The 27,925-nt window shown below is 39.4% G+C and overlaps 2 protein-coding genes across 4 annotated transcripts in view; one reads left to right on the forward strand and one right to left on the reverse strand.

The window, feature by feature from the left end:
• The window catches only part of LOC135473773 (ras GTPase-activating-like protein IQGAP1), a 91,093-nt gene extending 76,232 nt beyond the window's left edge, over positions 1-14,861 (forward strand). Inside the window, 14 exon segments of the mRNA XM_064753666.1 lie at positions 316-400; positions 885-1,049; positions 1,503-1,570; positions 2,579-2,663; positions 2,665-2,815; positions 3,229-3,279; positions 3,282-3,366; positions 3,956-4,043; positions 4,425-4,540; positions 5,032-5,146; positions 7,508-7,674; positions 8,394-8,525; positions 11,170-11,278; positions 11,802-14,861. Of these exon segments, the coding sequence (XP_064609736.1) occupies positions 316-400; positions 885-1,049; positions 1,503-1,570; positions 2,579-2,663; positions 2,665-2,815; positions 3,229-3,279; positions 3,282-3,366; positions 3,956-4,043; positions 4,425-4,540; positions 5,032-5,146; positions 7,508-7,674; positions 8,394-8,525; positions 11,170-11,278; positions 11,802-11,915 (1,531 nt within the window). The 3' untranslated portion in view covers positions 11,916-14,861.
• Positions 14,862-15,471: 610 nt separating this feature from the next.
• LOC135472391 (unconventional myosin-IXAa-like) overlaps positions 15,472-27,925 on the reverse strand; it is a 68,739-nt gene continuing 56,285 nt past the window's right edge. For all 3 annotated transcript variants that reach the window (XM_064751872.1, XM_064751873.1, XM_064751871.1), the window contains 6 exons: positions 27,319-27,424; positions 26,244-26,375; positions 25,201-25,348; positions 24,843-24,964; positions 23,974-24,143; positions 15,472-23,033 (listed from right to left, as the gene is read on the reverse strand). In XM_064751872.1, coding sequence (XP_064607942.1) covers positions 22,822-23,033; positions 23,974-24,143; positions 24,843-24,964; positions 25,201-25,348; positions 26,244-26,375; positions 27,319-27,424 — 890 coding nt within the window. In that variant the 3' untranslated portion in view covers positions 15,472-22,821. The remainder of the gene's footprint in view (positions 23,034-23,973; positions 24,144-24,842; positions 24,965-25,200; positions 25,349-26,243; positions 26,376-27,318; positions 27,425-27,925) is intronic.

Here is a 27,925-nt window from a genome sequence, read left to right on the forward strand (position 1 = left end):
TCCATATACCATCTCCTGTGTCTCATCCCCATACCTTCTGCTGTGTCTCATCCATATACCTTCTCCTGTGTCTCATTCCCATACCATCTCCTGTGTCTCCCCTTGTGACCACATTGATACAAAGATACGGTTCTGGTTGTAAAGTAATATTTGATATTGAATATGTACTATATTTCCTCAAGAATTCTTTATGATGTTAAACTTTCAATAATTAATTTTTTATTGCTCTTAATTCCTTCTGTTGGTTGTTCATGAGGAATGTCATATTGACATTTCTTCAGTACCTGACATGCTTGATTTGTTATTCTTTTTCAGATATGGTATGAGATACATGGCCAAAGTGATGCGAGAAGCCTTGTGGAAGAAGTTCCCCATGGCTCCAGAGAAAGATGTCCTCAAGGTTTGTACCAGTGATCAGCCCGTCATCAAAATTGTCTTAGCTATATGTGTGGCAGTATTATCCATTATTCTTTTTCGTATATTTAAGGACAAATATTTGCAGATCTTTATACTTAGAAAAGGTGTGAAATGTGCGGACATTAACGGATAAATTGCCAAATGCATGTCGCCTCTTGTGTATTAGAAATGCTGTTCCCCGTTAAATGTTAGTGGTCATATCTCCAATACCACATATCATGTACTTAGCTCAGGTTTTACACATGTAGAACACAATAACATAGAAGGGATGTTCCTTTCTTGCATGTGTATTAGTTACAGTAAATTACAAAATTCATGATCTTTACGTCTTTTTTTTCTTGTGGTGTTAAAGTAAATGTTTGAGTACTTCATGCATTCTGCCTTTCTACCAAATCTGAGTGTCATCACTTTTCTGTAAGAATTCCGTAAGGTATGTGGAATCTGACGAATGGTGTCTTCCCTTTCAGATCATTGGCAATCTGATCTACTACCGTTACATCAACTCAGCCATTGTAGCACCAGACGCCTTCGGGATTGTGGAAGTCAGCGCCAGTAAGGTCCTCACCAATGACCAGAGGCGTAACCTCGGATCTATTGCCAAAATTCTGCAGTTTGCCGCCTCAAATAAAGGGGTATGGTAAAATAGTTCATGATTACAGAAGTTACACGACATGTTAGGGCATCACTATCTATGAAATGAAAACGATAATGTTTTTTTGTGTCTGTTTTTGTTCAAAAAGGCAACTTACACCAAATGACCTAAAATTTTACTTCTGACTAAATTGTTAATTTTGACAGATTCTGAGAGCTCTGTTAATTCTGAGATTCTGAGAGCTCTGTTAATTCTGAGAGCTCTGTTGATTGAGATTCTGAGAGCTCTGTTGATCTGAGAGCTCTGTTGATCTGTAGAAGGTGTGCCGAGGTTTGTTTGGAAGGTGCCATTATCTTACTGGAAATGTTTATGCCATTGATTTGTCTCTAAAAATGCATTGTACAATATGTGTGTTTGTGGAATTTAGGTAAGCAGTGTAACGTCATGAAGAAATTTGTATCCTTTAATAAGTTCAATATTAAACGTGTTTCAGTTTGGTGGTGATAGTGCTCATTTATCATGTCTAAACAACTACATCAAGGAGTCTCACGAGAAATTCAAGTAAGTGAATGATTTGTGAAATGTACTCATGTGACATCAGCAAACAAGATAAAAATGTTAATATAGATAAATATCAGCAAGCAAGTCAAGAAACAGCCTTTGAAAGTAGACATTTAATTGAATGTCAGTCTGTTAATGACAAAAAGGAGAATGAAGTTAAATATTTTGTAACTGATAATTTTAACTTTTAAATGTCCTGAAGGAATTAGTATGCACAAAACAAAGTACTCCATGCTGAATATAATTGTGTGATGCTTGTATGATTGTGTGCTGCTTGTATGAATGTGTGTGTGATGCTTGTATGAATGTGTGTGTGATGCTTGTATGAATGTGTGTGTGATGCGTGTATGAATGTGTGTGTGCTGCTTGTATGAATGTGTGATGCTTGTATAAATGTGTGATGCTTGTATGAATGTGTGATGCTTGTATGCATGAGATGCTTGTATGAATGTGTGATGCTTGTATGAATGTGTGTGTGATGCTTGTATGAATGTGTGTGTGATGCTTGTATGAATGTGTGTGTGCTGCTTGTATGAATGTGTGATGCTTGTATGAATGTGTGATGCTTGTATAAATGTGTGATGCTTGTATGAATGTGTGATGCTTGTATGAATGTGTGATGCTTGTATAAATGTGTGATGCTTGTATGAATGTGTGATGCTTGTATGCATGAGATGCTTGTATGAATGTGTGATGCTTGTATGAATGTGTGTGTGATGCTTGTATGAATGTGTGATGCTTGTATGAATGTGTGATGCTTGTATAAATGTGTGATGCTTGTATAAATGTGTGATGCTTGTATGAATGTGTGATGCTTGTATAAATGTGTGATGCTTGTATGAATGTGTGATGCTTGTATGCATGAGATGCTTGTATGAATGTGTGATGCTTGTATGAATGTGTGTGTGATGCTTGTATAAATGTGTGATGCTTGTATGAATGTGTGTGTGATGCTTGTATAAATGTGTGATGCTTGTTTTGCTGAACTATGTGTCCGTATTATTTCAGGCAATTTTTCCGCAATGCATGTGAAGTGGAAGACCCTGAGACCAAGTTCAACATCAATCAGTACACTGATGTTACCATGGTCACCAAAACCAATCATTTACATGTCGACTCAGGAAATCTGCGACACTCATCAGCTGCTGTTAGAACACCAGGAGGTCATCACAACGGACAATAGCGACCCCCTCCACGAACTGCTGGAGGACCTTGGGGATGCCCCCAGCATCACAGCTCTCATGGGTAATCTCCCTTGATCCAGAGCTCTCCCATGTTGTGATATAAGCATAACTAACTAGTTATTTCTCACCTTAGATTACTTTGACCTTGAGCATCACCATATGCCCTATATGACCATAACTTTCATCCATGACTAACTTGCGCATTTTTCCTGATTCAGAGTTCTATTGATTTTAGAAAGGAGCTTTTAGGTTTGCTTAGAACATGAGAGGATATTCTATATGAAAATTGTAAGTTCTAGAACCAAAAATAATATTTTGTGACATTTATTTGCCTTTAAAAATACACTTTTGTGGACGAAATTTTAGGTGATTTAAGATATATGACCTTTTCCTTTACCTGTGTAAATGTACATGAAGTTGCACTGAATGTTTATTACCTGTAAACATCCTTGATGACCTTGACCTCTGCTACAGGTTCAGACACTATGGACATGGAGGAGTTGGATGAGTCTGTGAAGGCTCAGCTAGGAAGACGGAAATCACGCTAACCCTGACCAACAAGTTTGAGGTGCCGGACGATGACCAATCAGATCTCAAGAGTCTGCTCATTAAGTATGTGCTCTGTTTTTACTTTCGTCACATGTATATTTAATATGTTATTTGGGCCTCCATGGCTCAGTTGGTTAGTGCGCTAGCGCAGCATAATGACCCAGGTGTCTCTCACGAATGCGGTCGCTGTGGTTTCAAACCCAGCTCATGCTGGCTTCCTCTCTGGCTGTACGTGGGAAGGTCTGCCAGCAACCTGCGGATGGTTGTGAGTCCCCCCCCCCCCCCCCCCCCCCTTCCCAGGCTTTGCCCACTTTCCTACCACCATAAAACTGGTCGCCGTCGTATAAGTGAAGTATTCTTGATTACGGCCTAAAACACCAATCAAATAAATAAATAAAGATGGTTTATTGATTTGTGTTTTACTTCATAGTCAAAAATATTTCCATGATACGATGACGAATTTAATGGTGCAGGAAAACTGGGTGGACCCACGCCTACAGCTTTCTGGTAGTCCTTCCCACATATGCCTGACGAGGATTCAGATTCAAGTTTTCAGGAAGAACAATGTTACGTACGTATGTCATAAAGCTGTTGTACATTCACTAGTTGCCATTCGGTACTAATTGGATAATTATGCTGATGTTCATTTCAGAACAAAGAGATTGACAGTTGATGTGATAGCGTGCCAGACGGGGGAGAACCTTAGCACAGTGCTGAACACCCCAGCCACAGATGAACAGGTGAGAACAGGGCTGTGTAGAGGTACAGGTAGAAAGTTGACAGGAACAGTCAGAAAGTTGACAGTAACAGTTGGAAAGTTGGCAAACAGTCAGAAAGTTGACAGTAACAGTTGGAAAGTTGGCAAACAGTCAGAATGTAGTCAAACAAAAAGATGATCGAAATAGCCATTAGGTTGACAGAACAGTTTGAAAGTAAACAAATGGTACAGAAACTGTCGGAAAGTTTACAGAAGCAGTCAGAGTATTAAAAAAGGTGGAAAAGTTTACAAAGGTTGGTGGTTACTCTGGTTCCCACCTTCCATAATATGCTGGCTGTAGGAGGGTGTTAGAAAACAACCCCTCTCCTGCTCATATTTTTATTTTGTTTGTCTGCATATTCAGGAAGAGTTGCACCAAGCCCTGGTGAAGAGGCGAGATCTACGGGACAAAAAAGCAGCCTCAACCTCTACAGACGAGAGCAAACTGATTAGGCAGCCCTCCATTTCTGGGGAAAACAGGTGGGTTCTGAGGTGTCTTTGTAAATGTTGTCATTTGAAATAGGCTCGTGATTCTTCTGCAGAGTTGCAGAATTCCGATTTTTTGTGCAATCCTTAATTCTGTTTGCAACAGCAACAAAAGTATTTGAAGGAACATTTCTCTTTATGTTTATGAAGTAGGATAATCAACCCAGAGATACTTACACCTCCAGTATTGTTTTGCAGCACCTCTTTGTGGTAATACTGATTTTAGCTGTGGTGTATCCAATAATTGTGTTTTGTTTTAAGGGATGCAAATTGTATCCCATTTGGTAGCTTGAACATAGGAAGCAAACATCTGACTTTTTCTTTATCATAATCACATTCCTGGTGAAACAAGACTTGTTATCTTTCATCACAGACCTGTTCATCTAACTGCTGAAATTTACAGCAAAATATCATTGTTGTGTCTTTATTTAGAAAACCTAGTTGAGTTAGTCAGAAGTTGACAAGTTTGAGGATTGTTTTTCCAGATTGCCCTTGGATATGATGAAGTCTAAAATCTCCAAGAACCTGGAGAGCCTGGAGGCAGCAAGTATTGTGTCCCGGAAGAACCATTACCAAGATCTCCTCAACATGATAGTACAGGTGGGTTAAGGTGTTTTAGTGGTGGTGAGTGGGGATAATGGTGAAATGGCTGTAGTGTCATGGCCAAGTCGAGCTGCCCATCTCTCTTCACACAATCGCCACATGGTGAGTGGGATGATGGTGAAATGGCTGTAGTGTCATGGCCAAGTCGAGCTGCCCATCTCTCTTCACACGATCGCCACATGGTGAGTGGGGATGATGGTGAAATGGCTGTAGTGTCATGGCCAAGTCGAGCTGCCCATCTCTCTTCACACGATCGCCACATGGTGAGTGGGGATGATGGTGAAATGGCTGTAGTGTCATGGCCAAGTCGAGCTGCCCATCTCTCTTCACACGATCGCAACATGGTTAGTGGGGATGAATGGTGAAATGGCTGTAGTGTCATGGCCAAGTCGAGCTGCCCATCTCTCTTCACACGATCGCAACATGGTGAGTGGGCATGATGGTGAAATGGCTGTAGTGTCATGGCCAAGTCGAGCTGCCCATCTCTCTTCACACGATCGCCACATGGTTAGTGGGGATGAATGGTGAAATGGCTGTAGTGTCATGGCCAAGTCGAGCTGCCCATCTCTCTTCACACGATCGCCACATGGTGAGTGGGGATGATGGTGAAATGGCTGTAGTGTCATGGCCAAGTCGAGCTGCCCATCTCTCTTCACACAATCGCAACATGGTGAGTGGGGATGATGGTGAAATGGCTGTAGTGTCATGGCCAAGTCGAGCTGCCCATCTCTCTTCACACGATCGCCACATGGTGAGTGGGGATGATGGTGAAATGGCTGTAGTGTCATGGCCAAGTCGAGCTGCCCATCTCTCTTCACATGATCGCCACATGGTGAGTGGGGATGATGGTGAAATGGCTGTAGTGTCATGGCCAAGTCGAGCTGCCCATCTCTCTTCACATAATCGCCACATGGTGAGTGGGGATGATGGTGAAATGGCTGTAGTGTCATGGCCAAGTCGAGCTGCCCATCTCTCTTCACACGATTGCCACATGGTGAATGGGATGATGGTGAAATGGCTGTAGTGTCATGGCCAAGTCGAGCTGCCCATCTCTCTTCACACGATCACCACATGGTTAGTGGGGATGATGGTGAAATGGCTGTAGTGTCATGGCCAAGTCGAGCTGCCCATCTCTCTTCACATGATTGCCACATGGTGAATGGGATGATGGTGAAATGGCTGTAGTGTCATGGCCAAGTCGAGCTGCCCATCTCTCTTCACACGATCACCACATGGTGAGTGGGGATGATGGTGAAATGGCTGTAGTGTCATGGCCAAGTCGAGCTGCCCATCTCTCTTCACACGATCGCCACATGGTGAGTGGGGATGAATGGTGAAATGGCTGTAGTGTCATGGCCAAGTCGAGCTGCCCATCTCTCTTCACACGATCGCCACATGGTGAGTGGGGATGATGGTGAAATGGCTGTAGTGTCATGGCCAAGTCGAGCTGCCCATCTCTCTTCACACGATCGCCACATGGTGAGTGGGATGATGGTGAAATGGCTGTAGTGTCATGGCCAAGTCGAGCTGCCCATCTCTCTTCACACGATCGCCACATGGTGAGTGGGGATGAATGGTGAAATGGCTGTAGTGTCATGGCCAAGTCGAGCTGCCCATCTCTCTTCACACGATCGCCACATGGTGAGTGGGGATGATGGTGAAATGGCTGTAGTGTCATGGCCAAGTCGAGCTGCCCATCTCTCTTCACACGATCGCCACATGGTTAGTGGGGATGATGGTGAAATGGCTGTAGTGTCATGGCCAAGTCGAGCTGCCCATCTCTCTTCACATGATTGCCACATGGTGAGTGGGGATGATGGTGAAATGGCTGTAGTGTCATGGCCAAGTCGAGCTGCCCATCTCTCTTCACATGCTCGCCACATGGTTAGTGGGGATGATGGTGAAATGACTGTAGTGTCATGGCCAAGTCGAGCTGCCCATCTCTCTTCACATGGTTGCCACATCTCTTAACTTACTTTGAAAGGAAATCCGTAAAGTTTTTCTGAGATGATCACTGTGATTCATACTTGTATACTTGTGTGGCTTTTGGCCTTTTCATTTTTGTCTTTGCATTGATATGCAGATTAATCTACTTCATTCGCCTAACCAGCAGCTTTTTACTGACCACTGCGTATCTAAATTTAAAGGAAATGCATCTAAACTGAATGAGTAAACCAAGAGTGTAGATCGAGTTAATAATTAACTAATGCAAACTATTTTATGGGGACAATCCCTTTGCAAAAACACATTATTGCTTTTCAAGCAGTGCTACACCACCCTTCACCCGTTAATCTAGTCAGCAATTTGAAATTGGTGAGTTAAAAGAAATGTTTGGATGAATTTTGTTTTTGTGCACAGGATATTCGAAATCAGCGACGCTATAGGAACAACAGAAAGCAGGAGTTGGTGAAGTTAAGAACGACGTTGAAGAGTTTAAGTGAGAAGAGGACGTTCTACCAGGATCAGATAGATTACTACAACCAGTATGTGAAGAAGTGCATGGAGAACCTTCAGAAGAAAACCAAGTAAGTTGATCAACCTGGAAAACCAGCCAGATAGTAGATAGAGCAAGCGGTTTTGTTGGTGTACATTTTGTTAAATACTGTAATTTTTCTTCAAATTTTTCCAAGATGTTTATTCATTCAAGCATATTCTGAGGGCATTTTTCTGTGTAGACAATGGGAAATTTCTACAGCTACTCCACTACTGTAATTCTTCAACCTTTTTGCATGTTTGCAACATGTCCATTCAAGCCCATTCTGAAGATGTTCTTTTTTGTAGACTGTTAAAATTATACTTTTTGTGAAGCCTTAAAACTATCCACGCCAACAGTGCAGTTCTGTTTCCAAATCAGATTACAAAGGTTGATAATTTGCTTTGAAAGTTGCTCTTTCGTATGTGAAAAGGTTGCAGAACAGATGTAAACAGCAAGCTGGGATTATTAACATCTTACTGTTAAAATGTTGCTATACATGAGCAGTTAAACGTCACACTGGAATGCTGATGATGCACATATATCTGTACCCTAAATGACCCTGAATTCCCTCCAATTTAGGGGCATTTGTTTGCCTCTAAAAATGCACTTTTGTGGGTGAAAATTGTGTTCATGTAGGGTATTTCCACATTCTATCAATATTTCCAAATGACCATAAAAAAGCCTAGAAGTGTGTCAGAGTAAATACATGTAGGCACAATTTATACAGAGGGAACATGAAGAACTAATTAACTTGCTGTTTTGTTGTAGCCGAAAGTCCAAGTCATTCAGTTTGTTCAAGAAAGATCCCGAGAAGGCCAAGAAGGAGTCTGTGAAGTATAGTGCAGCTAGATTGTACGACAAGGGTGTGGTTCTGGAGATAGAAGGGGTGCCACACAACCAGTAAGAGCAGGCACACCGTCTCTTCTTCTTGCCGAGCAGTTTCTTAGCAGATCTATTGAGCAACTTTGATTCAGAGGGTTTACACATATCCCAATGATATAGTGTTAAATTGCTGGGCTAAAATAGAAACACAGCTTAAACAGTTCTTGTGTAATTAAAACTTTTACATGTGTGTCAGACCTGAGTGGGTTCATGTTGTGAAATTTACTGAAACATGGTATATGCTAACCTTGGGTGTTAAAGGGTAAAAAAAAAACAAAGAACAGAAAACAAACCCCACCTGCCACACCATGATCCTGAGCACATGAATTACTTTAAGAGGTAAGCGACTTGCCCTACCATACTATGTATTATTACACCTGCCACACCATGATCCTGAGCACATGAATTACTTTAAGAACTAAGCGACTTGCCCTACCATGCTATGTATTATTACACCTGCCACACCATGATCCTGAGCACATGAATTACTTTAAGAACTAAGCGACTTGCCCTACCATGCTATGTATTATTACACCTGCCACACCATGATCCTGAGCACATGAATTACTTTAAGGCTAAGCGACTTGCCCTACCATACTATGTATTATTACACCTGCCACACCATGATCCTGAGCACATGAATTACTTTAAGGCTAAGCGACTTGCCCTACCATACTATGTATTATTACACCTGCCACACCATGATCCTGAGCACATGAATTACTTTAAGGCTAAGCGACTTGCCCTACCATACTATGTATTATTACACCTGCCACACCATGATCCTGAGCACATGAATTACTTTAAGGCTAAGCGACTTGCCCTACCATACTATGTATTATTACACCTGCCACACCATGATCCTGAGCACATGAATTACTTTAAGGCTAAGCGACTTGCCCTACCATACTATGTATTATTACACCTGCCACACCATGATCCTGAGCACATGAATTACTTTAAGGCTAAGCGACTTGCCCTACCATACTATGTATTATTACACCTGCCACACCATGATCCTGAGCACATGAATTACTTTAAGAGGTAAGCGACTTGCCCTACCATACTATGTATTATTACACCTGCCACACCATGATCCTGAGCACATGAATTACTTTAAGGCTAAGCGACTTGCCCTACCATACTATGTATTATTACACCTGCCACACCATGATCCTGAGCACATGAATTACTTTAAGAGCTAAGCGACTTGCCCTACCATACTATGTATTATTACACCTGCCACACCATGATCCTGAGCACATGAATTACTTTAAGGCTAAGCGACTTGCCCTACCATACTATGTATTATTACACCTGCCACACCATGATCCTGAGCACATGAATTACTTTAAGGCTAAGCGACTTGCCCTACCATACTATGTATTATTACACCTGCCACACCATGATCCTGAGCACATGAATTACTTTAAGAGGTAAGCGACTTGCCCTACCATACTATGTATTATTACACCTGCCACACCATGATCCTGAGCACATGAATTACTTTAAGGCTAAGCGACTTGCCCTACCATACTATGTATTATTACACCTGCCACACCATGATCCTGAGCACATGAATTACTTTAAGGCTAAGCGACTTGCCCTACCATACTATGTATTATTACACCTGCCACACCATGATCCTGAGCACATGAATTACTTTAAGGCTAAGCGACTTGCCCTACCATACTATGTATTATTACACCTGCCACACCATGATCCTGAGCACATGAATTACTTTAAGAGGTAAGCGACTTGCCCTACCATACTATGTATTATTACACCTGCCACACCATGATCCTGAGCACATGAATTACTTTAAGGCTAAGCGACTTGCCCTACCATACTATGTATTATTACACCTGCCACACCATGATCCTGAGCACATGAATTACTTTAAGAGCTAAGCGACTTGCCCTACCATACTATGTATTATTACACCTGCCACACCATGATCCTGAGCACATGAATTACTTTAAGAGCTAAGCGACTTGCCCTACCATACTATGTATTATTACACCTGCCACACCATGATCCTGAGCACATGAATTACTTTAAGAGCTAAGCGACTTGCCCTACCATACTATGTATTATTACACCTGCCACACCATGATCCTGAGCACATGAATTACTTTAAGGCTAAGCGACTTGCCCTACCATACTATGTATTATTACACCTGCCACACCATGATCCTGAGCACATGAATTACTTTAAGGCTAAGCGACTTGCCCTACCATGCTATGTATTATTACACCTGCCACACCATGATCCTGAGCACATGAATTACTTTAAGGCTAAGCGACTTGCCCTACCATGCTATGTATTATTACACCTGCCACACCATGATCCTGAGCACATGAATTACTTTAAGGCTAAGCGACTTGCCCTACCATACTATGTATTATTGCCAATGTCTACACAGGTACTTATCACCTTGTCATTAAGGAAATACACACTTAGTTAAATGATTGGTCAGTTTTAATAAGAGGCTCAGGTTAAAATCTAGGAGGCCCAGGTTAAAAGTTTGGATGTCGAACATTTGACCCACAAACAAAATGACTGACTTACTCAGCTGATTTACTAGTCATAGCTAAAACCTTAGTCTTTCTTCTTCTTCTGTCTTCAATTATTGAATGTTTTCTCTCTCATCTCCCTCAGATTTAAGAATGTATTGTTTGAGATTGCGGCTACCGATGACCCAGGTGTATTTGACGTCAATGCCAAGTTCTTGGGGGTGGAGATGCACAAAGTAGAGCTGGTCTTCCAGGTAATAGACTGTCTGTCACACAAGGGGGTGATCTGTTGTTGATGTTGAATTAATTACCATATAATACAGAATGATGTTGAATTAATTACCATATAATACAGAATGCACAGCTTGGTGTCTGAATTAAACAATGCCAAGGTACTTGTTTGGGGTGCTATGCCAAAAACGTACTGCATATATTGAGCTCAGGCTTTGGATGTGTGTAAAGCGCAATATGACGAGGGCAATGTTTCATTCTTAATGCCTGCATGTATGCTAATTACTGTATATTACAAAATTCATATCCTACAAGTTTCTCATGTGTATTAGAATACATGTTAATGTTAAAGTACCTTAAGTTTTGAACAGAAGTTTTGCATTCATGAAGTTTGCCACAGGTGAGCTCTTCAGTAGCCCTGCATCCAAATCTAAGTTTTACCTTCCATCAGGGTTTAGGGTCAGATGGCTCATACGTCTATACATGTTCAGGTAGATAATTTCTAAGCTGTTCCCTCACCGCTACAAGATTGTGATTTGTTGACAGGATTTGCTGCAGCTGCAGTATGAAGGTGTGGCAGTGATGAAGATGTTTGACACGGCCAAAGTCAACGTCAATTTACTGATCTTCCTCCTCAACAGAAAGTTCTACGGCAAGTGAGAGAGCTGTTATAGGGCAGGACCAGTACGAGTGTGACAGGCTTTTGAGGACAGGCTGTTTGTGGTCATATCTGCAGGTTTTATTGGAATTGTATTCTGATTCATGTAAACATAAACAGATCGGAGGGATATTGTCCCACATATTTTATTGGCTTACCAGGCAAGATAATGGATCACTTAACGGATCACTTGTTTGATAATTTATTGGCTAAAGACACAAATATCACGACTGAATAGATGGTCATTATGCGAAATTGAATCTCCTGTATATCCACATCATGGGTGTGTGTGTATATATATATATATATATATAATCACCTTCCAGTTTAATGTGGACCACTTCTATTGTTATTTTAAAATCTTATCTATACATATTGGATTTGCCATATTTAGTTTTATTTTACTTGCAAGAGCAATTTTTGATAAAGTGGAAATTTAGAATATTGTGCGTTTATCTTGCCAATTGCATAAATGCTTAGGGACCATTGATATCAGACTTTTTACCCTCACTTGATATGGTTGGTTTTTAGAACAAAACCATTCCTTGGATCTATAACCTGGGACTAGTTAATACTGGCATGTTTCCATAGTCAGTCATCTCTAAAGATGTATTTTAACATTGTGTCTGCTTTTACATTGTTACTAAAATCAAGTTTTTGGCATGTTATTATGACTCTTCAATCTGGTGTAATGTACAGGTCATATGATGTAGTCTGTCTTTTTATTGATCTTTACCTATGTTTTTTTTTTCTACTTTAAAATGTAATATGGTTTGCAACTATCGTAATGAAACAAAAAAAGGTGACGAATCTCTTGGCAAGGGGTCTCCAGATTTATATGTGAACTTGGCTTTGTTAAGTTTGAGCTTATGTGCTTGTGGACATATCTGTTTGTTGGTATCAATGGTGCTAAAGTAGGGTTGTGGGTGTAGACATTGCCTGTTGACAGCAAATGAGCGCTAGGAGATGGGTATAGCGTTACCCATTCTGCTGATAGACACCATTTAAATTTTCTCCATCCTTATTCATGGTCATAAAGTCAGAGGAGAGTTGTCATTCTGTATACCCCGCATCCTGAAAGTTTTCATTAATTTTATGTTTTTGCATTTTGACAAATTTTTAAAGTTTGTCATTTGCTGTTCACTTCAGCAGTCTTGAAGCATAAGATCACTAAACCTGCGATTGTAGGTTATTTCCAAAATATCATTTAATGATATAAACAGCAGCCAAACTGGCGTGCTAATACAGAGCAATTAGAGCAATTAGATTACAGAGTTAGAGCAATTGAAGTTTTTTTAGTATTAGAAGATATCAGGGGGAAACTTTTGTAAAACTTTTTTGGAACCTTTTCTGTCAGCATCATCAGTTCACTGCTCTCTCATTCTTACCTTGTGTATTAATTAAAGAGATTGATGAAGGTACACTCAGTAACTCGGAATCTTCATGAACAAGACTGCAGTGTATTTGATTCTGTTCCCGAAGAGTACATGGTGCACAGAATGAAATATGTTTCATAGAATTTGATGGATTAAAATTTATTTTGGATTTAATTTTAATCATCCTTTTATGGTCAAAAGAAAGAATTGCAGTAATCAGTTGCTGAAATACAAAATCTTTTGTAAGACCGAACATTGTCGGGGCGTGATTTTTGCCTGAATGAGTATAATCTAGCCGACTTGTTGATATACAATTTATGCCATCTGAATTATTGGCAATATTTTTTTAAAACTGTTATTATTTAAAACCCTTTTTACACGTTAATGCTGTTTTAAGAGTGTGCAGTGATATGTAATATAGCTTGTCTCAGACACAAGGGCTTTTTAGATGTTTTCTTTGTTTTAACTTGTTGAACTTGTTGTAGAAGATGTAGAAGACCTTTAATACTCAGCTATTACAATTCTATTTTGATAGTGCTTTAGGAAGAGGGAATTCAGTACAAACAAAATGGGACAGCAGTTCACTGGCAGTTGAAAAGATTTACTCCCCCGAGAGACTACTGTGTAATGATTTGTCACAGGGAAAAGGAAATAGTGTCATGCTGGTAAAGCATTTTTATCAATTAAGATGATTAACCCATAATGTCTTCTGTAGTACAAAAAAGAGGAAGGCGACAAACATTATACCACTTGTCTCTTTACACAGATTCTGGTGGAGGGAAGTGACCAGTCTACAAAAGGTTCAAGTGTGATATAAGCAAAAATAGGGCAGCGTTTGCTACATGTAGCTTGTAGACTATAAAGCTGAGCTTGTGTTTTTGTGTCCGTTAGCTTGATTTGATCTGACCTAGATGTGACAGGAATCTAAAGTCTAAGATGCCTGTTAACCAGGTCATGATATTGCAGTTAGATAAAATAAATTTAGATCTCACATAGCACTGGTTGAAAAACAATTCTTGAAGAATGTTTTCAGCACATTTATATATCCGAGTTTTGTTTTGATATTCTCCAATACAGTTTCCAGTTAACAGTATCAATTATCGGAGTTTGACCTTTCATCTCCGATTCTTTACAGACCTTTAGTTTTGGTTACATGCTGATGTAAATGTTTGTATGAAGATGCCAAAAATGTGAACTGAAAACTGATCTGATGTTGCATTCCCAAGATCTGTGGAGCAGATTTTGCACCTTGTGCTAATTGGCATGAGGCAGATCCATTGTAAGTAACTTCCACTACCAGAGTACACATTTGTTATTTTAATATGACCCCTGTTCTGTGTACAAATGATAAAACATCTATGCACACCCATGTATCATGATGGAGCAATTCCAACGTTATTCTGGCCAATGATTTTATTTATGCCTTTGCAATGTCTAAGCACAAATTTATAAATGAAATCGTGGGTTTTTTTTTAAATTCTCAGCGTGAAAGGAACAATGTTGTAATAACCAGGGCTGGTGGCTTTCCACAGTGTACCAATCTTGTTTCTTAATAAAACAACCGTCATCAGATACAGATTCTTTTACTGAGAGTTAGTTTATTTATTTGACTAGTGTTTTATGCAACACTAAAAGAATATTTCACTCATCTGACAGTGGCCAGCATTATGGTGGGAGAAAACCCATGACCATCTGAAGGTCGTTGACAGACCTTCCCACGTTCGACCAGAGAGGAATTACTGATAGTATTAAGTTATGTTTTATTGCTGAAATTTGCATACTACTACTACTATCAATGTCATCTACATCAACCAGTCGGCATTTATGGAAATGTCATGTGAGTACATACAAACTGGCAGCCTGTTTGCATTCTGCACTGACAACAGCAACATCTCAGTGGTATGTTAAACTACCATACGTGTATTACCACAACCCACTTGTTCAACACCTCATTCAACATTTTGCTTACAATAAGTCACACTACAAACCAAAAGTCAACCTTACTCCTGCAAGTGAAATTCAGTCTTGACATTCTGCATACGAAACTCATATGACCACTTGCATGTGAAGGTCAACCTTGAACCCCTGCATAGGAGAGTCGACCTTGAAGCCCTGCACATAAAACCTAAAAGCCAACATTTAACAAAACAAAAGCAAAAAAAAAAAACATGAGACAAACTGATGAGATACATTGGGCTTTTTTATTTATTTACTGATATGGCTGGACTGGCTACAAACTAAGGCATTAACTGGTATAAAATCTGGCTGTCAAGGTACAAATCTAGATTGAAATCGTCAGTTCTATGTAAAGACATAACAATGGGAACCACTGGTAACAGATAAGGTATTAACGGTATTTGTGGCCAGTAACATTACACCTTCAATCTTCTAAACCAAGGAATAATGTGATAACCCCTTGTGATTGCAACTGTTATAACAATGTTACAAAATGAATATATTTACAACATTTGATACCACACGATTCGCCTTTTTTCTATTATACAGTGAAAATTCACAACACTGTGATGATAAAAACTAAATGAATTTAAAACAAAGGATATAAGCAATCAGTTGACGTAAATAATGAAGCAAACTGATGAGTAATCTCTTCTTTTGTACAGGTGCATGTTTACCTTAGAACATGACAATTTATATCCATTTACTCCAAGCACTAAACCATGCAATCAAAACTACATGTTGTTTATCCCAATATTTCACGGAAGCTTACCAACCAAACATTGTTAAAAACAGAATTGCTTTCAATATCGCATCACTGAAAGGCTAATCGGTAAAACTCAAAGATGTGTAAATATGTTATGAAAAGATAAAAGCTGAAGCATTTTCAATAAGGATACAGTTTAAAATATTGCTTTAAGCTATTGGTTAAAATGCTGCTTAAACATGTGAAGAGCAAACTGTATACAACTTTATGTATGTATAATAATATTATAAAATGTAATAACCATTGGTCCCAAATGGTGCACAAATAAAACCAACCAGCAATTTCCCATGCCTTCATGTCACACTGTCAGAAAATATGGGAAAATGCTCACATTCATATTTGATCAGATCGCCATGGATACACAGTGAGATTCTAATTTGCCTTATCTGAGAGTTCCATAGGAATGTAGGAATGCTCAGAAAACTGAACAGTCACTGGCCATCAGCATGACGTGGCATATACAGCAATCAAAATGTACAAGTACAGGAAATAATAATAATAATAATAAAGTATAATAGTAATGAAAAAAAAACAAAAAACATCCAGCCAAAACTGGGAAACTTTTGTCCACATCAGTAGTGTATCCTAAGGAGGACACAATCTCACCATCTAAAACCAAGAAAGAAATGGCCTGGCTGTGAGGATGTCACAAAATGATCATGAGACAAATTTCACCAAAACATATTATCTATTTGATAATTAATAGAAAGGTAAGCAAATGAGCATAAGCATATGTTATGAAATTAATACAAATGATGATGTACTCTTAGAAGTACAAGACTTTAAATCAATCTTCTATTCATTAATGTACCTTAACACAATTTGATGTCCTACTAATATTCAACTCCTGTAGACCAAAGATTACACAAGATACTCATGGACTGCTCATGGCGCATATCAATGACTGCTCATGGAGCATATCCATGAGCAAGCAAAACCACTCAAGGCAGATGACTGTGAGACTGCAGCTTCACAAAGTGTAATATTACATCCTAAGACATGCATTCAGTAACATCAACATCTCGGGTAACAAAATACTAACATGCTTTCAGCACACTGTGTTTCTTCCTGAAAATCTTGGAATGGAAAATGTGCACTTTTCACCGAAATGTTTTTTTTTTTTTGTGCATGTATGGTAATAATGCTTACTTGTGAGTCAGTGATCAGGTCTGCACAATTACATGTGGTGATCAGCATCATGCCTAAGCTAGTACATTTGATACATCTGATCCACTGATTGCATATATGCAATGAGATACAATAGTTCTATTAACTGATGCAAAATATTGTGTAAAGCAAGGAAAAAACATAAAACAGAAAAAAAATTATAAGCATGGCAAAGGCAAAAACAAATAAACGTAACGTCCCAAAAAAGCAATAAAACAAAACGTTTTTGGTGGACAATTCCTACAATCACATTCTTAATTTATTCATACATGGTTTTGCTGTTCTGATTGCTGCGAGGAGACTGACTATAAATATCATGAAAACTCTTATTTCACCAAATCACAAAGAGGAAATTTTATCATCTTTAAACCAACTTGGACCCATCATCTCTTCTGTTTTCGTTTTTAATCTCTTTAAACACATCTTATACAGAATGCATCCCTGTCAAAATTTGGCTGCATCATCTTATGTATCAGTTTCAGTTTTGTGAAATTTGCCAAATGTGCTAACAAATCAGTCAAGCATTTCCCTTAATGTTCTAACTTACACATCAGTCAAGCAGTTCCCTCAATGTGCTTACTTACAAATCAGTCAAGCAGTTCCCTCAATGTGCTTACTTACAAATCAGTCAAGCAGTTCCCTCAATATCATCCTCACATTATGCAATTTAGATGGACATCAAATTCAGGAAAAAAATACAGAACAAACCTTTCTGTCGAAGCTTTACAAATGTGTCATAAGACAATTTGGAAGTCTATCACCATTGCAAAAGGTTCTCACTGACCTGACAACTGAACTTTTCTTACATGTACCTTCACTGCAGGTACTACAGATGGCATTAAAAAGCCCTTGATTAAAAAAAAAATTGTGAATCAAGTTGAGAAAAACACCTACTAGTGATACAAAAATTCCTTTGGGATGTATCAGTACCTGTAGGGAGATATAAGACATTATTGCATGAAACATAAAACCAAGACAACTACATAAACATCAGCACTCAAATGTGACTTATAATATGTGACTCTTCATGCAAATCCCTAAACTAACATAGGAAGAATAACATTATCACAGACAACTAGAATCAACACACCTGGAATAAATAAAAATCTCTACCTACCAGTAACAGATCCTAATTCAACACAACAGTCAAAGTCTTTATAGTCTTCTACATGTAACAAAGATACAGGCCAACTTCAAGATGTTTTTCTTACCACCATCATCGATTTTACCATCAATTTGGGGGGAAAATATGTTTCACAGTTGTGGCCAATTAATAGTTTCACATTATTATGTTGGGTAAAATACCTAAAAACAATTTTTTTTTGTGTTGATGATGTACATGGCTCCAACAGCACCTTTGTGGATATAGCTTATTAGACAGTGTTGACGGATCAGGACAGGAAGGCTTTGAAATGAAAAACTGACCACAATTTGATCATGGTCCTCCATAATGTCTCCCTTCAAGTTCACATTATGGAGAAAAAAGAACAATTTATCAAAGGATACCCACAAAATGTTGACGTTTTCCTGTCTGAATTTTCACGGTATTACAGACATGAAAGTCAGGAATTGTGTGAGTATGTAAGTTACAACATCCATGATCGCCCACCTGTGACATCTGTGACAAATATGCACATGTAAAGTTACCAACCATCTTGAGCCTTCCCGCCCTCAAACCAATGTACAAAGTAAATCCTGCTTCTTCCTTAAAGGGATACACAGTCAATGCTGACTGGCTGTCAGTGGAGGTTTTCCTTGGTTAAGTTTTGCAGCCTTGGTCACACTTGAATAAATGTACCACACCTAAACTTCAGCTTAGGCAAAGCATAGCCTGGGCTTGCCTGTCCCTCACACCAGCCAATCAGAATTGATTCTGTAGCCATTTAAACTGTAAAAAGCTATGACAAATGAGGTGGAATTGTGTGTATTGTGTATCTCATACACTGTATGCTGTATAAACCATGACCCATCTTGTATACTACACAAATATACAAGATTCTTTGATCATCAAGGGTACAAAACTATACGATAGCAGTAAATATATTCTGGTGTGACAACAACATATGATTTAGTCTTACTTGTGTAAGTAAGTACATTATGACAGTCATAACGAAGACAAAACCACTAACCTCTTCTGTCACAAACCATAAACATTTATGTGTATATACATGAGGATTTTCACCTTGAACAAAGTAAAAAAAGAAAAACATCAATGACATACAAGTGATAACAAAGCTGGGGTCAATTATAAACAGCACACAAATGACAATTTTTCTCACATACAAAGTATCAGTTACAAAATAACTCTGCTGATGTTGGGCTACTCACATTTATCTCATCCTTAACACCCACTTATAAAAATCCCAGCCATATTGAAGGCTCTCACACCAATGTATTTAACAAAATTCACGGTTAAAATATTCCTCACCACGTACTCAAACCCCACAAAGTGAGCAAGCTCATTCTTAGAGTAATATTACAAAGTGCCTGAGAATCACACTTCCAAATGTAGCTTAAACTGAACCACCTTTGTGAAAGGTGCAATATCGTGCCATATAAAAAAAACACATATCCGTGATAAAACCTCGTCTCTTTAAGTGCATTCATAAAAATACTCTCACAGATGTATGTATTGCTTTTGATAACGTATCCCTACATGTGAAATGGGCAAGTTTTCTGAAAAGGCAGACACAGATCCGTCAGAAGAGTCCTTTGTGCCTTTGATTCTTCCTCACAATCAGCAGGATGAGCAATGTGGCATAAACCAACAACAGTAACAGTGCTGGTGGTTGTTATATAAGAGAGTACAGCTCTTATCACAAGTGGCAAGCTATGGGGCTTCTTGCAGCTGGACGTTATTAATGATGTCAGGGGCCTGCTGCTATAACCATGTACAAGGACACTTTAATATGAGGGTAGCTGCACCACCCACAACACCCCCCTCCCCCCAGTCACACTAATGTACACAGGTATCAGTGTCGGAGATATAATGTACTCCTATGTGAGCCGGTATGTATAATGATCAGGCCTATAATTAATGTAACCATAAACAAGTATGAAAATAGAGGCTTACTATACACGTGTCTACTGAAATGTGTAGGATGAAAACTTTACGATGTGTTATTCATGTGATCATGTATGTACATATGACACTGGGGCCCATTATTTCTGTAGCATTAACACTGTGATTCACTATTTACGTAGCTCGCACACCTAACACCATGATTTGTCATTTATGTAGCTTGCACATGTACAGATGACAGAGTGATCCATTATTTATGTAGCTTGCCTAGAACACATGACAATGTGACATGCTACTCAAACTTTCACAGGCACCCTTGCAATTACAACAACACTAAGTATTCATACCAGGGGTAACTGTATTAAGGGACTCGACATTTTATGCAAATTTCCATCCCACAAAAGTCTTATGGATGAACTCTTTTTCCCAGATGTTACCTGTGGAAATTGTTTTCTGGTGGAAATCCTGAACAACAACAGCACTTTCACATCTTGCCATAGACAACAATACAGCTTGTTTAGCCAATGTACAAACATGTACACACTGATATCCGTTCTGTTACAAACAACACACACAATATATATTTGTATTGCTGCCATGATCTTAAATCTTACATGTACATTGTCTCACACCTGGAATATCGGGCCTACAATTAATTATCTTGTTCATTATTTCAATACGCTGGAGAAGGAAATTCATACCTGAACTGCTTGAACTTTTAACACATACCATACCGTAAGCAAGTCATTCGCTAAACCTTGTCTGACCGGGATAAGAAAGCTCTGTATCAGACATCATCTTCTGCATATATATCTGGAGTATATACCTGTATCTTATCCTACCAAGACAAAAAATAAACAAACAAGGACCATGTTTAATGATACACAAGAATATCTCAAGACACCCCTTTTTGACCTCATGTAAAGATTCATGTTTTGTCTGACCTCAGCCTTAATTATGTCTTGTCTGACATTAAACAACATTGTCCATTAACTCATGTCTTGTCTGACACTAAACAACATTGTCCATTAACTCATGTCTTGTCTGACATTAAACAACATTGTCCATTAACTCATGTCTTGTCTGACATTAAACAACATTGTCCATTAACTCATGTCTTGTCTAACAGTATCATTGAACACTTGGGGCCTAATGTCTTGTCTGATGTTATTCTTGAATACACAGGAACTTCTGTCATATGTGACCTTGTCCTTGAATACCTGGGAACTCACGTCTTGAGTGACCTGACCTTATCCTTGAATACCAGTAAACACTTCTTGCCTGACCTTATCCTTGAATACCTGGGAACTCACGTCTTGAGTGACCTGACCTTATCCTTGAATACCTGTAAACACTTCTTGCCTGACCCTATCCTTGAATACCTGGGAACTCACGTCTTGAGTGACCTGACCTTATCCTTGAATACCTGTAAACACTTCTTGCCTGACCCTATCCTTGAATACCTGGGAACTCACATCTTGAGTGACCTGACCTTATCCTTGAATACCTGTAAACACTTCTTGCCTGACCCTATCCTTGAATACCTGGGAACTCACGTCTTGAGTGACCTGACCTTATCCTTGAATACCAGTAAACACTTCTTGCCTGACCTTATCCTTGAATACCTGGGAACTCACGTCTTGAGTGACCTGACCTTATCCTTGAATACCTGTAAACACTTCTTGCCTGACCTTATCCTTGAACACCTGGGAACTCACGTCTTGAGTGACCTGACCTTATCCTTGAATACCAGTAAACACTTCTTGCCTGACCTTATCCTTGAATACCTGGGAACTCACGTCTTGAGTGACCTGACCTTATCCTTGAATACCTGTAAACACTTCTTGCCTGACCTTATCCTTGAATACCTGGGAACTCACGTCTTGAGTGACCTGACCTTATCCTTGAATACCTGTAAACACTTCTTGCCTGACCTTGTCCTTGAATACCTGGGAACTCACGTCTTGAGTGACCTGACCTTATCCTTGAATACCTGTAAACACTTCTTGCCTGACCTTGTCCTTGAATACCTGGGAACTCACGTCTTGAGTGACCTGACCTTATCCTTGAATACCTGTAAACACTTCTTGCCTGACCTTAACCTTGAATACCTGGGAACTCACGTCTTGAGTGACCTGACCTTATCCTTGAATACCTGTAAACACTTCTTGCCTGACCTTATCCTTGAATACCTGGGAACTCACGTCTTGAGTGACCTGACCTTATCCTTCAATACCTGTAAACAAATCATGCCTGACCTTGTCCTAGAATACCTGGAAACATATCTTGCCTGACATTACCCTTGAATGCCTGGGAACTCTCGTCTTGTGTGACCTGACCCTATCCTTGAATACCTGGGAACTCTCGTCTTGTGTGACCTGACCCTATCCTTGAATACCTGGGAACTCTCGTCTTGTGTGACCTGACCCTATCCTTGAATACCTGGGAACTCTCGTCTTGTGTGACCTAACCCTATCCTTGAATACCTGGGAACTCTCGTCTTGTGTGACCTGACCCTATCCTTGAATACCTGGGAACTCTCGTCTTGTGTGACCTCATCCCCTGACAGTGCGGAGTAATGCACTGTGACCTGATCTAAATATTTTGACGTAAATTATGTACTAGACTAATATTTCAGCCCCTTCTTCCCTGATGCGGTTGAGGTTTCTGGGGAAGTTGATGTAGCGGGATTCCAGCTCCATCACACTACTGTACTGGTTTATCCTCTCCTTCTCCTTGGCCTTTTTCACGGCAGCCTCATAGCGTACGGGGAGATGTCGGGCAGGCAGTGCTGCCCTCCCCTTGTTCAGGTGCTGTAACTGTGGTGGAGCCACTAAAACACACAATTACAGATTTGCATAAAAATTTGACATATTATATTTGGCACATACATCTATGTATATCTGACCTGGACTATTTTACATTCCTGTCTGAAGGGGCAATGATGTCATTAGCAATACTAGGCATCCATTACATGGGAATAGTCTACAAACTCATTGTTTCCACTGCTTTACCACGCTTACACCTGAAAAGCTTCAGCATCCTATTGCTTCTCATTTCCTACATGTAAGACAAAAAACAAGTTGATGGAAATTTAGAAGTAAAATATCATAATTATCCAACCCCTTCCTCCCCCTTTAAATTGTAGATGAAACATGCACTGTGTCATGAGCCTATAAACAAATCACTCTCTCCTCAGGAGCTCAATCAAATGCATGGGCTTCATGCATGTCATTAATCATTTACTACATAATGAAATTAACCATGTACTGTACCATGAAATCAAAGATTTACTGTACCATGAAATCAAACATTTGCTGTACCATGAAACATTTGCTGTACCATGAAATCAAACATTTGCTGTACCATGAAATCAAACATTTGCTGTACCATGAAATCAAAGATTTACTGTACCATGAAATCAAAGATTTAACTGTATCATGAAATCAAAGATTTACTGTACCATGACATCAAACATTTGCTGTACCATCAAATCAAACATTTGCTGTACCATGAAATCAAAGATTTACTGTACCATGACATCAAACATTTGCTGTACCATGACATCAAACATTTGCTGTACCATCATATCAAACATTTGCTGCACCATGACATCAAACATTTTCTGTACCATCAAATCAAACATTTGCTGTACCATCAAATCAAACATTTGCTGTACCATGAAATCAAACATTTACTGTACCATGACATCAAACATTTGCTGTATCACAAGTTTAAAACATAAATCTTGACCACAAGGCCAGTTCATATACCTGGGAGGTCAAAGGTTACTGCATACTCCTCATACGCCTCATCATTGTCATCCAGCGAGTCTAGAGTGCTTTCTGCATCGTCCATACTGAGGAAATCGCTGGTGAAGTCGTCATCTGATGTGCTGACGTGGCGCAGCTCCAGTGTGGGTAACTTAGAGGTCAAAGTGTTCCTGTGAAGAATACAAAGAGCTCTCTGTTACAGTAAAGCCTTTCGCAAAGCCCAAACTTGACATAAGCCTATGAGATATTCGTGGACATGAGATATTCGTGGACAGGAGCTATTCTAAAATGTTTGTCAAGCTGACCAAAATCATGCAAGATCTACTATACAGTCAGTCCATGTACAAGGTTTCATAATTGGATCTTGAGAAGTAGTGAACAAATTAACCTAACGTTCTACGCACAAAGCCATTTGAAAGCATTCTTGGTACATGTTAAGGTAAAACGAATTTTGAGAAGTGGAATATTTCCATCAAAGGGGTATATAAAGTTAGCGACATTTAGTTTTGACATTAACTGAACCTAATTTTACAAGCATATACATTTCAGCATATAACCATTTGAGAGTATTCTTGGTGTATCCAAAGGAAGGACAAACATACATGAACATTTGCATGATCACACATCACACTTCTCCTTTCCCTTTCAGTTGTATCACAGTTATATTTCAGAATTCTCAGTCAAACAATGAACTGCCACAGTCAACAGTCAATTTGTGAAAGGTAAAAATAATCCTTGTCCATGCAGACAGTCATGATCAAGGTAATACCCTCCAACACAATTTAGCCTACACATCAAAAAGAATCTTCAGTGAGCCCTTATTCTGCAATAAACAAACTAAAAATTAACTGAGCTTGCTAACAGCTTACTTTTCTCGGGTGAGGGAGTTGATATGTTCAGACAGGACCTTGACCTCTGCCTGAGCCCTCGATACATCCAGTTCATCCTCTTCTACAACCTCCGGCAGAGACGATGTTACCTCCTCTTTGGTCTACAACCAAGAACACAAACGATCAGTCATTAAAGCGCAGGTTCACGATCAGCTTCACAGATATACCAAGAACAAACTTGTTTTCCACCAATCCAAAAGACTTGGGTGGATTGTGGACATTTGGTGTTCTATGTAGGGGATGATTGGTACTGCACACATCTCAAAATTGTGAGGCCGTCAGTAAGGGACTCGTCTTGGACTGTAATACAATTCACCCTGGGTGCCCCCATGCTTACCTTGTGTACCCTCATGCTGGCCCGTACTACAGCTGCCACCACAGAAAGTCTTTGCGCCGCAGTTTCCTGAGCAGACTCCAGTGTGGAAATATCTGCTAACGTTGTCTTCAGTTTGTTCAGCTGCTTTTTAATGATATACTCTATACACCTGTTCAGGTAAACAATGAAACAGAATAGAATGAGCACAAAATATATGTACACCTGTCCAGGTACACAATGAAACAGATTGGAATGAGCACAAAATATATGTACACCTGTCCAGGTACACAATGAAACAGATTGGAATAAGCACAAAATATATGTACACCTGTCCAGGTACACAATGAAACAGATTGGAATGAGCACAAAATATATGTACACCTGTCCAGGTACACAATGAAACAGAATAGAATGAGCACAAAATATATGTACACCTGTCCAGGTACACAATGAAACAGATTGGAATGAGCACAAAATATATGTACACCTGTCCAGGTACACAATGAAAGGCAAAATATATGTACACCTGTCCAGGTACACAATAAAACAGATTGGAATGAGCACAAAATATATGTACACCTGTCCAGGTACACAATGAAACGCAAAATATATGTACACCTGTCCAGGTACACAATGAAACAGATGGGAATGAGCACAAAATATATGTACACCTGTCCAGGTACACAATGAAACAGATTGGAATGAGCACAAAATGTATGTATGCCTGTCCAGGTAAACAGCCAGACAGAACAGAATGAGCACAAAATATATGTAGGCTTGTCCAAGTGAGCAAAATACCAGGATGGAATGAGCACAAAATATATGTAGGCTTGTCCAAGTGAGCAAAATACCAGGATGGAATGAGCACAAAATATATGTAGGCTTGTCCAAGTGAGCAAAATAACAGTATGGAATGAACACAAAATATATGTAGGCTTGTCCAAGTGAGCAAAATAACAGGATGGAAAGCATGAGCACAGATATCTATAAGGAGATAAGGAGTCTAACTGTGTAAATAATATTGCTGTTTGGAAACATTGCTCTACCAAATCTGGATAACTTACATAGTTTGTTTCGGTACCAGGTCTAAGGAATCTTGTGCTTGTAGTTTTTTATTCGTCCACATCAAACAAGGAGCAAACAATATGGCCAGGCCATTTGGGGACATCTTATTGCTGTGTTCATGCTGGGCGACTCTAGAACAGAAACAATAAGAAAGAAAATAATTAGAAATAATCCTTACACAGGAATATGCACATCCTATATCTTGGAGCTTTTCTGGTCAAATAAGAATATACCTTTTTTTCATGCGTAAACAACTCACTTTTACTTTTTAGTAATTGAGAGGACTGGAAATCCCTGAGCCTGTTGTGGAGATACATTAATTTTGCAACTGTGGAGAGCTATTTAGACGTACAATAGACTGATCGTGCCCTCTGTTAATGTATACTGATGAAAACAACAACAATAAAATGTACAAATCATGGCAAGCCAATTAGGCTGCTAAAGCTATGTGTTTGTAAGAGACCATGTTTGGGGAAAAAAAGTGAATACATAAGGTGCTGAAAAAGTTATGATGACCAGGCAAGCCGGAAAGCATGGGATTAATCCGCAAGAGGTGGGTTTAGTTCCTAGTTTGTCTAATGGGCCTTTACAGCTTTCACAGCTCTGAAACTACATTGGCCATGTTGGCAGAATGAGAACTCAATCCCTGAAATAACACTGCACACCACAACTGGAACAAATGAGTTAATGGAATTTATGTCCTTAGTTATGAGTGTGCCACTTACACAAACATGTCCTGCGCAGTACTCACATATCATAGTGAGAAAATAGAAACATGTATTGTTCACACAATGAAGTGTTGTGAATTTCCACTGCCATCTGAGGTCGGAACTTAAAATGGTCTTACCGAGAAAGATCAAGCCCAGGCTGAGCTTAGGACACATATGCACAATATTTATTTATTTGATTGGGTGTTTTACGCTGTAATTAAGAATATATCACTCATATGATGGCAGCTAACATTATGGTGGGAGGAAACCGGGCATGGGGGAAACTCACAAGAATCTGCAGATTTCTGGCAGACCATCCCAGGTACAGCCAGAGAAAAACAGTAAACTTCTGGACTATAATTACCTGGCCAGGTGAAATATAAGTCTCTCAAATAGGTCATGGTTGTCACGCGGAAGCTTATCTATCACAGCGTACAATCCCTGCAGTTTGTCCTTCTCATCTACAACCTCTGCAACAACAACAACAACACATACAGTCATACATATATATGATCAGGTTTCTTCATTTATTTATTTGATTTGATGTTCTAAAAATATACCAGGGTTGCCAGCCTTATGGTTAGAGGAAACTGAGCAGAGCCCAGAGGAGACCCATAATCATCCACCGGTACAACCGAGAGACCTTCAAATGCATAACCACAAGCCACAATGAGGATTACACTTCTGCCATACTGATTACTGTGTCTTGAGCCATTCTGGTAACAGGTTCAAAACAAGGCAAATTTCTGCAAGATCTTGAAGCAGACTACTAACAGCCCAAATTACAATGTACGTCACACGTCAATGTTCCCTTAAAAATCTGTGGACAGTACATCCGAGTCTATGGAGTTAACAACCATTCTATACAAGGTACATGTAACTGATAAACCCTCTAGCACAGCTGGCCAACTACTGACCACAACGCAGAAATTTACAGAAATTTCAGTGGTTGTAAATGAAAATGTCTCAAA

Source organism: Liolophura sinensis, chromosome 8 (genome assembly GCF_032854445.1).
Source record: "Liolophura sinensis isolate JHLJ2023 chromosome 8, CUHK_Ljap_v2, whole genome shotgun sequence".
Taxonomy (NCBI): Eukaryota; Metazoa; Mollusca; class Polyplacophora; order Chitonida; family Chitonidae; genus Liolophura; species Liolophura sinensis.